The sequence below is a fragment of the Falco punctatus genome (genome assembly GCF_963210335.1).
Source record: "Falco punctatus genome assembly, chromosome: 20".
Lineage (NCBI taxonomy): Eukaryota > Metazoa > Chordata > Aves > Falconiformes > Falconidae > Falco > Falco punctatus.
Window position 1 is genome coordinate 117,675 of NC_137600.1, and position 11,315 is coordinate 128,989.

General features: G+C 60.5%; 1 protein-coding gene across 9 annotated transcripts in view; it reads left to right on the forward strand.

The window, feature by feature from the left end:
- OGDH (oxoglutarate dehydrogenase) overlaps window positions 1-11,315 on the forward strand; it is a 36,435-nt gene extending 25,120 nt beyond the window's left edge. For all 9 annotated transcript variants that reach the window (XM_080370445.1, XM_080370446.1, XM_080370448.1 and 6 more), the window contains 18 exons: window positions 645-799; window positions 1,237-1,383; window positions 1,854-1,944; window positions 2,864-3,043; window positions 4,146-4,274; window positions 4,878-5,057; window positions 5,421-5,573; window positions 6,254-6,356; window positions 6,568-6,696; window positions 7,860-8,010; window positions 8,106-8,233; window positions 8,317-8,495; window positions 8,645-8,716; window positions 9,183-9,305; window positions 9,885-9,957; window positions 10,599-10,762; window positions 10,851-11,005; window positions 11,090-11,315. In XM_080370445.1, the coding sequence (XP_080226571.1) occupies window positions 645-799; window positions 1,237-1,383; window positions 1,854-1,944; window positions 2,864-3,043; window positions 4,146-4,274; window positions 4,878-5,057; window positions 5,421-5,573; window positions 6,254-6,356; window positions 6,568-6,696; window positions 7,860-8,010; window positions 8,106-8,233; window positions 8,317-8,495; window positions 8,645-8,716; window positions 9,183-9,305; window positions 9,885-9,957; window positions 10,599-10,762; window positions 10,851-11,005; window positions 11,090-11,210 (2,433 nt within the window). In that variant the 3' untranslated portion in view covers window positions 11,211-11,315. The remainder of the gene's footprint in view (window positions 1-644; window positions 800-1,236; window positions 1,384-1,853; window positions 1,945-2,863; window positions 3,044-4,145; window positions 4,275-4,877; window positions 5,058-5,420; window positions 5,574-6,253; window positions 6,357-6,567; window positions 6,697-7,859; window positions 8,011-8,105; window positions 8,234-8,316; window positions 8,496-8,644; window positions 8,717-9,182; window positions 9,306-9,884; window positions 9,958-10,598; window positions 10,763-10,850; window positions 11,006-11,089) is intronic.

Genomic DNA, 11,315 nt, shown 5'->3' on the forward strand with positions numbered 1-11,315 from the left:
TTGCTCAGCTGTTCTCTGCCAGGACAGGTTGACCTTGGGAGAAGCAAAGCTGCACCGACACCTTAGACAAGCTGTAAGAACGGGCTCCTTATTTGTTGGAGGTGGTTGTTTTGCTGATTGTCTCCCTGCCATGTGAAGTGGTGTTGTGGACCTGATGCCACCAAGAGGGAAAACATGCCTCCGAGGTGGATGTAAAGCACTTGAGGGTCCGATCCAGGGCCCACTGGGGAAAGGGAATTCAACATTTTGATGCTGGGTCGTGTGCAGTTTCCAAGCTGCCCCCCAGCATCCCAGGTTGTCCTCTGCCACGTCACCTTTCCTGGGAGAACAGTTCAGATGGGGCTTCCGCGGGGGGGCTGGCACGGTGCTGGCTGCCCGGCCCTGCTCGTGGGTCCCCTGGGCCACTGCCGCAGGCAGCACTTGCGGGCGTTCAGGCAGCGTGGTGGGGCTGCCAGGCAGGAGGGTTTGTGTCTCCGCTGGTGCAAGAGGGCTCTTTGTCTTGCTGGAAGGCTGAAGAGAGGGATCAGAGAGTCCCTGGCACCCCGGTCCCATACGATGCCACATGTGCCTGTCTTTGCCGAGGGGTGAGGAGGTCCTACAGCCCTGGCTGTTGTCTCATGGCCCTTCTCCTCCCCTTGGGGCAGATGGCGTACTGCCAGCACATCGGCGTAGAGTTCATGTTTATCAACGACCTGGAGCAGTGCCAGTGGATCCGGCAGAAGTTTGAGACTCCGGGCATCATGCAGTTTACCAATGAAGAGAAACGCACGCTGCTGGCCAGGCTGGTCCGCTCTACCAGGTACCCTGGGGGGGCTTCACCTTCTCCTTCCCTTCCCTTGCTGCCTGGGGTGGTTTGCTCCCAGCTGGAGTGAGGCAGTCACCATCTGACGTCGTCTGTCGTCATCTGTCACGGTTGGCTTAATCAGCAGGGTGATGCCAGTGACCTGCTGGGTTGGCAGGCTCAGGTGCTGGCAAAGAACCTGCAAATGTGGGTGATCCTGAAAGACAATAAAAGATCCTGAAGCCTAAAAATAAGGTTGAAGTGCAGCACATTGTTGGGGTGGGGGAGCGGCCAGCCAAGCTCTGCGGGAGACCAGGGTGACTGGGCTGCTGCATGATGCCTGCTTAAAGCATCGCTTGATGCTGTGGCTCCCCTGCTGTGGTCCCCATCCTTTCTCTGGTTTCTGCCCTCAGCTGTAGCCCTGGCACTGATCCCACTCTCTCTTTGCCTTCCAGGTTTGAGGAGTTCCTTCATCGGAAATGGTCTTCAGAGAAGCGTTTTGGTCTGGAGGGCTGTGAAGTGCTGATCCCAGCCTTAAAGACCATTATTGATAAGTCAAGCGAGAAGGGAGTGGATTATGTTATCATGGGAATGCCCCACAGGTAATCCTGCCTCTCTCCGTGGTGATGCTTGGGGCGTGGAGGAGGGGGTTGCAGCCGGGGTTCGGTACTGGAGGGCACGCCGGTTTCTGCCGTCACCTAACTGGTCTTGCCTGGGGGTGAACCTTAGCTGGAGAGCTCAGGCCTTGGCTGCTCTCCGCTCATTGCTGCGTTTTCAGCTTCAGCTAGTTTGTAAATCGGCCTGGAGGGGCGTGGTGCTCCGTCGGCAGAGCTGGAATCCCAGAGCAGGATCCAGCCTGCCCACTTTGGGGCAGCTGTCAGGATGGGGCGGTCCGTCCCTGTGCTGAGGGGTCTGCAGTCTCCTTCTCGGGAAAGCCCTCCCTGGGTGACCCTACAGCCATCGCAGGAGGGGCAGGGTTGCGCACCACCTCTGCTTGATGGGGGGATGGCAAGTCACCGTCTGCACTCGATGCCAAGTTGGCCGGTGGCCAGCAATGGTCTTGCTTTTGCAGGGGCCGCCTCAATGTTCTCGCCAACGTGATCAGGAAAGAGCTGGAGCAGATCTTCTGCCAGTTTGACTCCAAGCTGGAGGCTGCTGATGAGGTGAGTCTCCTCCTCTCTGTAGCTGCTTGCTGTTGCCTGTCCCCGTGTGGTCCCTGGGTGTGTGCCTGTGCAGAATGAGCTGGACTGGGTCACTGGTGTCGCTGGGTGGCGTCGGCATCGCAAGGGTTTCCCCGCGTACCTGTGCGACTGTAGCCTTCGTGTTGGTGCCAGTGCTGGTCTGTCCTTGCCTGTCCTGGGGGTGACGTGCCCTGGCTGCTGCTGGTGTCCCCAGCACGGGCTGGCTGGCCAGCGGCTCTCCATGGGCATAAAGCAGCCTTGAGGTGAACGGCGAGGTGAGGGGAAGGCAGCTGGGAGCGGGGGTTGGCTTGTACCCTCGCGGCAGCCCCCGGCCCCCATGTGGGGCCCTAAAGCAGATGCAAAAGCCCCAAGGCTTGAGTCGCTTGTGTGTGCACTCGTGTTCCAAAGCTTCCAGCATCATAAGATGGGATCATTTGGCTTTTGGAAAGCTGGGCTGGGCTGGCTTTATCCTGCTGTGCCCTTCAGATGGGGTTTTGAGGTGAGAAAGCAGCACCCTGGGGTGTCAAGGTGCATATTGCGAGCAGTGCCAGTGACAGCTGTACTGCTGCAGTGTGACTAGAGCTTGGGTGAGCGTGACATGTTTTCCAGTGTCTTCCCCAAACTCGCTACACTTGGTCCTTCCCCTGCACCTTAAACCTTACCTAGGTGGGCTTGACGTGTGTCTGAGGTGTGTGGGTGGTTTGGCACCTGGAGCAGGCTACTTTTGCTTTGCTGGGTGCCAGGTCAGTTCCTAAAGTGAGTGCCTGCTGCCTTCTGCCACCGCCTCCAGAAAATGCCCCCTTTTTCCAGCCCCTGGGGTCAGTGCCATCCTGCTTCAGGTCTCCTGTGCCCCCACAGCCACCCAGGTTCCTCGGGGTGACTCTCCTCTCCCCTCCATCAGGGCTCCGGTGATGTGAAGTACCATCTGGGAATGTACCACCGGCGGATTAACCGTGTCACTGACAGGAATATCACCCTTTCCTTGGTGGCAAATCCTTCGCACTTGGAGGCAGCTGATCCCGTTGTTCAGGGCAAGACTAAAGCAGAGCAGTTTTACTGCGGGGACACGGAAGGGAAGAAGGTGAGTGGTGCTGAGACACCCACAATGAAGTGGCCCGGGCCAGATGGGGTTTGGTGGGAGGCAGGTTGGTGGGAAGTGAAAAAAACCCAGCTGGTGTTTGTTTGCCGTGCCCCTTTCCCTGCCGTCACCCTGACTTTGCTCTGCCGTCCTTCACCGCTGTCTTTGGGGACAACTTTGGCAGGGGCTCGCCCACCCCGGGCTCCCGTTGCTGCTTCCTCAGTCTTTGAGCCAACTGGCTCAGCCAGGCTGCGGGGAGCAGCAGGTGCCCGACCTCCTGGTGGAAAGCGGGGAAATGAGGGGCACTCCCAAAAGCCAGTCCAAGCAGGGCAGCTTGGGGGACTCGGCACTAGGAGCCTCCAGCTGAGGGATCTCAGCCTGACCGGGGATAACCATTCCTGGGGCTGGGAAAGCTGGAGCCGGCAGCAGGAGGCAGCTCTCCACACCCAGCTGGGAGAGCAGGAGGGGAGCGGGCTGTGGGGGGGTTTATTTGTGGTCTGATTCATCACAGACCTATCTCCAACACCAAGAAGTGGAAGGGTGAGATCAAAAGTGCTTCCCTTCCTCCTGCACCCCGAGGGCTGGATATAAATAGACAAACTGTCCTCATCTGACAGGCGGTGTCCTCAGCCAGCCCCTGGGAATGATGGCAAAGTAACGTCACTGAAGTTGGAGCTAGCTTCTGGCCTAGATCCTGCCCAGAGGTCTTCTGGAGTGAAAGCGTGGGGGAAAGGGGCATTTTTCTTGTCTTCCCCCGTTAACAGAAGGCTTTGCTTTGAGAAGTGTGTGTCTGGGAACGGGACTCGCCTCCCAGGTGCTGCGCGCCAGGTGCCGTCCCGCTGCCTGGCTGAGGCATCCCAAGTGTGCTGTCCTGGCGTGGGGGGAGAACCGGTGGCCACGACCTTCTCCCTGGCAGTTGCGCCCATCGTGGCTGGCTCCTCTCCGATCCCCTGAGAAAGCATCAGATGCATTGGCGAGCTGCTCCATGTCCTGTCTGGGACGCCAAAGGCTCACGGGGATGAGACTTGGGCCCTTTCCTGGTGGCTGCCTCTGCCTGCCAGCCCCACAGAGCCCCTGCTGACTGCTGTGGCTTCGCATCTCCCAGGTGATGTCCATCCTCCTGCACGGAGACGCCGCTTTCGCTGGGCAGGGCATCGTGTATGAGACATTCCACTTGAGCGACCTTCCCTCCTACACCACCCACGGCACTGTTCACGTTGTGGTGAACAACCAGGTGAGGAGCAAGTCCCCTGCGTCCAAGCAGGTCTGTTGCAGATCAGCCCCTGCAGGTTCAGGTCTAGGTGGTAGCTGGCAGCAGGCAGTAGCTGTTTCCCAGCCAACGTTCCTGGCGTGAGCCATGATCCTGGGGTCAGCAGGGGGTACTCCATACCCGGCTACTCGGCAGGAGCAACTTTTGAGTCCAGCCTGGCAGAGAGGTGGTGCAGCCTGGTGCTTGGCATCTGAGATCACGCAGGGCTGCTCTGTTGCGCCCCATGTAAACCAGAGACATTTCACCGGGGCCAGCCCACCCCTGTGGGTGCAGCGGCTCAACAGCCTAGGTGCCGGGACCGGAACGGGCTGCGGTGCCTGGGTGCAGGAGTCGGGCGGGTTGTGCTATGACTGAGCAGTGCAGCCATGGTGGGGGAGCCCCCAGCTCAGCACAGCAGCCGAGCTGCCCTCGAAGCTCCGTGTGCGCTCACCTGGTGCTTTCCTGAGCTGGTAAAACAGCTGCCCCAAGTGCCCAAGTCTATGAGTGTCCATAGGAGGAGCTGAGTAGCAGAGCCATATTCCAAATCCTTACCACTGTGCTGGTCCTGTTCCCTCTCACCTGCTACAGATTGGGTTCACAACAGACCCCCGGATGGCCCGCTCCTCCCCATACCCAACCGATGTCGCCCGTGTGGTGAACGCACCCATTTTCCACGTCAATGCAGACGACCCAGAGGCCGTCGTCTACGTGTGCAATGTGGCAGCAGAGTGGCGTAGCACCTTCCATAAGGACGTGGTGGTGGATTTGGTGAGGAACGTGGCAAAAGGCGTTATCCTAAAGCTGTGGCTCTGCTGTGGGTGCTTGCTGATACGTCTTGGGGTGTATTTTCTGGAAGCTGAGGTTTCTCCTCGGGGCTTGTTTGGCCCTTTTGACGTGATGGTAGGGAGGAGATGGTGTAAAGCAAGGCAGCGAGGCTGTAATAGCACTTGGAGAGGTGACACTGTCTCTGTATGGAGCCTGCCCTCGCCTCCCACATTGGAGAGGACGTGCGTGGGTCCCTCCTGGGCTGTTTCAGACCCTGCCTAGCACAGAGATCCAGGTACCTCCGACTGCTTTTGGAGTCGCGGGTTGCAAGGAGCTGCTTTCAAAGGCTCTTTCCCTTCCCGGCAGGTTTGTTACAGACGCAATGGCCACAACGAGATGGACGAACCCATGTTCACGCAGCCCCTGATGTACAAACAGATCCGGAAACAGAAGCCAGTGCTGCAGAAATACGCAGAGCTGCTGATTTCCCAGGGGGTGGTAAATCAGCTGGAGTACGAGGTACTGTCCCTTGGGGCCTGGAAGGAAAACTGCAGGCGGCATCTCCGGGTACAAACTACGTGTCTGGTTCTTACCTGGGTGTGAGTGATGCCCGTTTCTGCTTGTGCTTGTCACCTAAAGCTGGCAGGGCTGTGCTAGGGTTGGGTGAGCAATGCAAACCTGGCAGCAACCAGGTCAGGAGCCAAGGCTCGTCCTGAACAGCACAGGAACATGTAGTTCAAGGATGCCCCGTGATCAGTGCAGCACAAGCCATACGGTGCTGGGCCACTGCAGTGCAGCTGCGACTCACGGAAGAGCTGGGCTGAGCAGCACTTGGGCTCGCTGTGGCCTGGGGGGATCTGGGGCAGGTCCCCTGCACGAGTTCTGCCTCCCTGGCAGCAAGCGTGGCAGCAGCTCTGCCGGCTCTTTGTTGCCCCCGGTACCACGTTGCAGCATCTTTCGGGCAGAATGTGAGTTGCCGGCTCGGATGGCAGCGGAGCTGTCCTGAGGGGGACAGGGGCCTCCGGCAGCAGCTCTGCGCTCTAAGGCTGAGCTGTGCGGCCCTGGGGCTGCCCTGCTGTGGGGACCAGCTGTGTCCTCCAGCACCCTCGCAAGGTCACGCCGAGGCCCCCAGGCTCATCACCCTTGCTTGGAGACAACTAAAAGCTAATGCTTTTCTGCCTCCTGGTTCTGCCTTTCAGGAGGAAATCGCCAAGTATGACAAGATCTGCGAGGAGGCCCATGCGAGATCCAAGGATGAAAAGATCTTGCACATCAAGCACTGGCTGGACTCACCCTGGCCTGGTAAGCCGCTAGCCATGTTTTGGAGGTCCCTAGCAAAGACCCTGGCTTCTCTAGAGCTGTGACAGCTATATTCTGGTAAATCACCCTGGTGGGGTGGTGCTCTCCGCTCCTGGCAATCCCCGCCCTTGCTTGACGGTGTCCGTGGTCTGAGCTCTTCACAGAGAGCTGGGCATGGCGCCCACAACATGGTGGGCTGCTGCTCCTTCTGCAGGTTTCTTCACTCTGGATGGCCAACCCCGGAGCATGACCTGCCCCTCCACTGGTCTGAACGAAGAGGACTTGACGCACATTGGTCAGGTGGCCAGCTCAGTGCCAGTGGAGGATTTCACCATCCACGGAGGTAGGAGCTTGCAGAAGCTATGCCAAACTGGGCGTTCGTTCTGGAGAAGATGTGAGATAGGGCTGGAACATGGCCTGAGATGAAGGGACCTGCTACAGTGCTTCGATACGTGTGGCCAGCTGGTGGGGGGAGTGGATTCTCACCCTCTGTTCTCCTGAGACCCATCCCCAGAGCACTGTGTCCAGCTCTGGGGTGCGCAGCGCAGGACAGAATGGACCTGTTCACAGAATCACAGAGTGGTCGGGGTTGGAAGGCACCTGGGGATCATCTAGTCCAACCCCCTGCTAAAGCAGGTTCTGCTAGAGCAGGTTGCAGAGTTGCATCCAGGTGGGTGTTGAATGTCTCCAGAGAAGGAGACCCTGCAGCCCCCCCGGGCAGCCTGCGCCAGTGCTCTGTCACTCTCAGAGTAAAGAAGTCCTTCCTTACGTTCGGATGGAGCTCCCTGTGTTGTGGTGTGTGCCTGCTGGAGCAGGTCCAGAGGCGGCCACGGAAATGATCGCAGGGCTGGAACCCCTCTCCTGTGCCGAAAGGCTGAGTGAGTTGGAGGTGTTCAGCCTGGAGAAGGCTCCACAAACACCTCACCGCGGCCTTTTGGTGTGCAACGGGGCTTACGAGAAAGATGTGGAGAGACTTCACGGGGGCCTGTAGTGACGGGACAAGGGGCGAGGCTTTGAAGCTGAAAGAGGGCCGGTTTAGATTGGACGTAAATAAAGGAGGAGTGTTTACGGTGAGGCTGGTGAGGTGCTGGCACAGGTTGCCCGGAGAAGTTGCAGGTGCCCCATCCCTGGCAGAGTTCAAGGCCAGCTTGGACGGGCCTTTGAGCGACCTGGTCTAGTGAAAACGTCCCTGCTCGTGGCAGAGGGGTTGGACTAGGAGGGACTCTGGAAGTCCCTTCCACCCCAGAGCACCCTGTGAGTCTATGAGAATTAGTTCACAAGGGAGCTGTGGTTAAGGGAAGTGAACTGAGCTAGCTCTGCTTTGCAGCCGATCCTTCTTTGCAGGGATGATTCCTCATCCCTGGTTCATCCCTGTGGCAGAGGTGAATCTGTTCCTCTACCTCCAGGCATTTGCAGTCTGTCGGTCCGCGGGTGGATTGTGGGAGAAACACGGTGTCACTGGAACTCCCTCCTGTGTGGGCTACAACCCGTATTCCGTCCTGGCAGGTTTGAGCCGTATCCTGAAAACCCGTGGGGAGATGGTGAAGAACCGGACAGTGGACTGGGCCCTGGCAGAGTACATGGCATTTGGTTCCCTGCTCAAAGAGGGCATCCACATCCGCCTGAGTGGCCAGGACGTTGAGAGGGGGACGTTTAGGTAAAGCCATGCTTTTGGTGGCTGCAAAGGTGCTTCTAGCCTTTCTGGAAGGCATCCGAAGGGTGACGGTGAAGTAACGCTTTCCCCTCTTCCAGCCATCGCCACCATGTCCTGCACGATCAGAATGTGGACAAGAGGACCTGTATCCCCATGAACCACCTCTGGCCCAACCAGGCTCCTTACACTGTCTGCAACAGCTCTCTGTCGGAGTACGGCGTCCTCGGTGGGTGAGGAGGTCTGTGCTTGCTGCCCAGGGGTGAGGCCACTCTGGGAAGATAACCCCCTCGCTTCTCTCCCATCCTTCAGGATTTGAGCTGGGCTTTGCCATGGCCAGCCCCAACGCCCTGGTGCTTTGGGAAGCCCAGTTTGGGGACTTCCACAACACCGCCCAGTGCATAATTGACCAGTTCATCTGTCCCGGGCAGGCCAAGTGGGTGAGGCAGAACGGCATTGTCCTGCTGCTTCCCCATGGCATGGAGGGCATGGTAAGGAGCCCCCAGCTCATGGGCACCCAGGGGTGCCCATTGTCTGGCCTGCACAAGAAGCAGCTGAGGGCAGCAGTGGCAGCGCCTAGCATCAGCTGCTTGCACTAGCCTCGCCCCCCTCTCACTCTCCCGCTGCTTGGTCCCTGCAGGGTCCCGAGCACTCCTCCGCCCGCCCAGAGCGATTTTTGCAGATGTGCAATGACGATCCTGACGTCTTCCCTGTGAGTGGCGGCCGTGCTGAGCTCAGCCTGGCCCTCCTGTGTTCTGGATCCAGCTGCTGACTTGAAACGGGGAGGGGGGCAACACCACCAGGGTGGGCCCTGCACAGTGCTACGGTCGCAGCGGGGGCTGCGGAGCCAGTAGCAGGAGGTGTGGGATGCCCTGGGCTCGTGCTGCAGCTGGAGGGTTTCGGGAAGGGGGCTGAACCTCCACCACCCCCGGGGCTGCTGCACGATGCAAGGCAGAGGTGGGTCCAAAAGCAGCAGGAGGTGGGGGTGTTGCTGGCCACCTCAAGGCAGGGGCACAGACCTGCAGCCTCTCCCGGGTCTCTGTGGGTGTCCATGTGCTCTGGAGAGGGAGGGGAGGGAGAGGGGGCTGGGTGCTGCTCTCTCCTCCGCTGCTGGAGCTGTGAGGCCAAGAGGCACCTTGTGTTTCTTGAAATCCCTTGAACTGCACTCGCCGAGGCAGAAACTGGACGACTTTGACGTGCGTCAGCTCTACGACTGCAACTGGATTGTTGTGAACTGCTCCACTCCGGCCAACTTCTTCCACGTCCTCCGGCGCCAGATCCTCCTGCCCTTCCGCAAACCGGTCAGTGCCCGCAGCTCTGCGCCTGGCTCGGTGCCGAGGCAGGGCAGCCCCATGACCCTGCTGAGCCTGGGGACGGGACTTGGGGCGGGCTTGTTCTTGCACCTGGGCAGCAAACGCGGGCAGTTTGCCGCTGGCCGGGCCAAGGACCTCGTGGTGCTGGGGACTGGCTCGGTGCATGATGTGCTGCCGGCCGGCTTGCGCAGGCGGCGGTGGCTGTGGCCCCTTCCTGTGTGGGCAGGCCAGGCGCCAGGGCCGGTTGGTGGGCATCGGTAAATAGCGCCGTCCCGCCGCTTGCCTTCAGCTCCAGCTGCGGGCCAAGCAGGTTTCGGCAGCACCGTGGCCTCTTCGCTGGGGGAAGCTCGGACAGGGAGAGCTGGTGCTGTTGGAAGCAGATGCCAGATCTGGCAGAGCACGGCAGCCGAGCGAGGAGCAAATCTGCGGCTGCTCCTGGGCTCGGGGGGTGGGGGCGGCGGGGGGGCCAGGCAGGATGGACAGGTCGGTGCTCTGGCCTTTGTCTGTAGGGGAGATGTTTCTGGCAAGGCTGACCGTCTTGCTCTGCCTCTTCCCCCCTCCTTCCAGCTGATCATTTTCACTCCAAAGTCGCTGCTGCGCCACCCCGAAGCCCGCTCCAGCTTTGACGACATGCTGCCAGGTATGGGCGGCGCGGAGGTGCTCATTTCTCACCCCCCCACCCCCCCACCCCGTGCCGATCCGCGGGATGAAGGGTGAAGGGCAGGAGCCAGTGGCCTCGGGCAAAGTCCGCCTGGCAGCGGCCTCCCTGTGCCGAAGAGCAGCTGAGCAGGGCTGATGCTGCTGGCACGGGGGCATCGCAGGCAGTCGTGCAGAGAGCTCTGTGCCAGCGCGGCACGTGGGCTGCCTTCCTCCCTCCCTGCTCCCCTCCGGTGCCAAGGCGGCGTGCTCGCCCCAGCTGCAGCTGGGCTGTGCTGGCTGCACCCATCTACCCAGCAAATTGGAGCCACCCCCTGTTAGCGCCGAGTCTGGTGCCCAGGAGAGAGGTGGCTCGGCTTTCCAGATTTTGCTGTGGCACTTCCTCCATCAGCAGCCCCTTCCCGCCAGAGCGGTGCCACCCGGGTTTGGCAGCCGCAGGTTGCACAGAGTTGCGATGGTTTGTACTGGGAGCTGACCCAGTACCAGCTGCCTGGCTCTGCCTCTCCGGTTTGCCTGCGCAGGCTGGGGTCCCCGGAGGAGCTGGCGTGGGATGTGGGTGCAGGCAGCTGCCGGTGCGGTGCCGCAGGCTGCTGTGGCTGACGGTGCTACCCTCTCCCGTGGCAGGCACCCACTTCCTCCGTGTCATCCCCGACAGCGGCCCTGCGGCCCAGAGTCCTGAGCGGGTGAAGCGAGTGCTGTTCTGCACTGGCAAGGTCTACTACGACCTGACCCGTGAGCGCAAGGCCCGGCAGATGGAGGCCGACGTGGCTGTCACCAGGGTGGAGCAGGTGAGCAGGGCCCGGCCACCTCTGGGCCCACAGGCTGGGGGTGCTGCTCCCGTGGCGCCACTGTGATGCTGCTCCATGTTGCCCGCAGCTCTCCCCGTTCCCCTTCGACCTCCTCCAGCTGGAAGCCCAGAAGTACCCAGCTGCCGAGCTGGTGTGGTGCCAGGAGGAGCACAAGAACCAGGGCTACTACGACTACGTCAAACCCCGGCTGCGCACTACCATCAACCGCGCCAAGCCCGTCTGGTAGGAACTTGGGGGGTGGTCGTGATGCTCGGGGGAGGCTGGAGGGTGCAGACCTCCCCTCACCCCTTGTCTTCTCCCCCATAGGTATGCAGGGCGGGAGCCAGCGGCTGCCCCTGCCACCGGCAACAAGAAGACCCACCTGACGGAGCTGCAGCGGCTCCTCGACACAGCCTTCAACCTCGACGCCTTCAAGGACCTGGCCTAAGTGCCAGCCCGGCGGCGGCAGCAGCATGCGCCCGTCTGTGTCTGTCCGTGTCTGTCCCGCGCTCGCCTCCCCCTTCCCTCCGTAACTACAGACCTTGTCCAACCC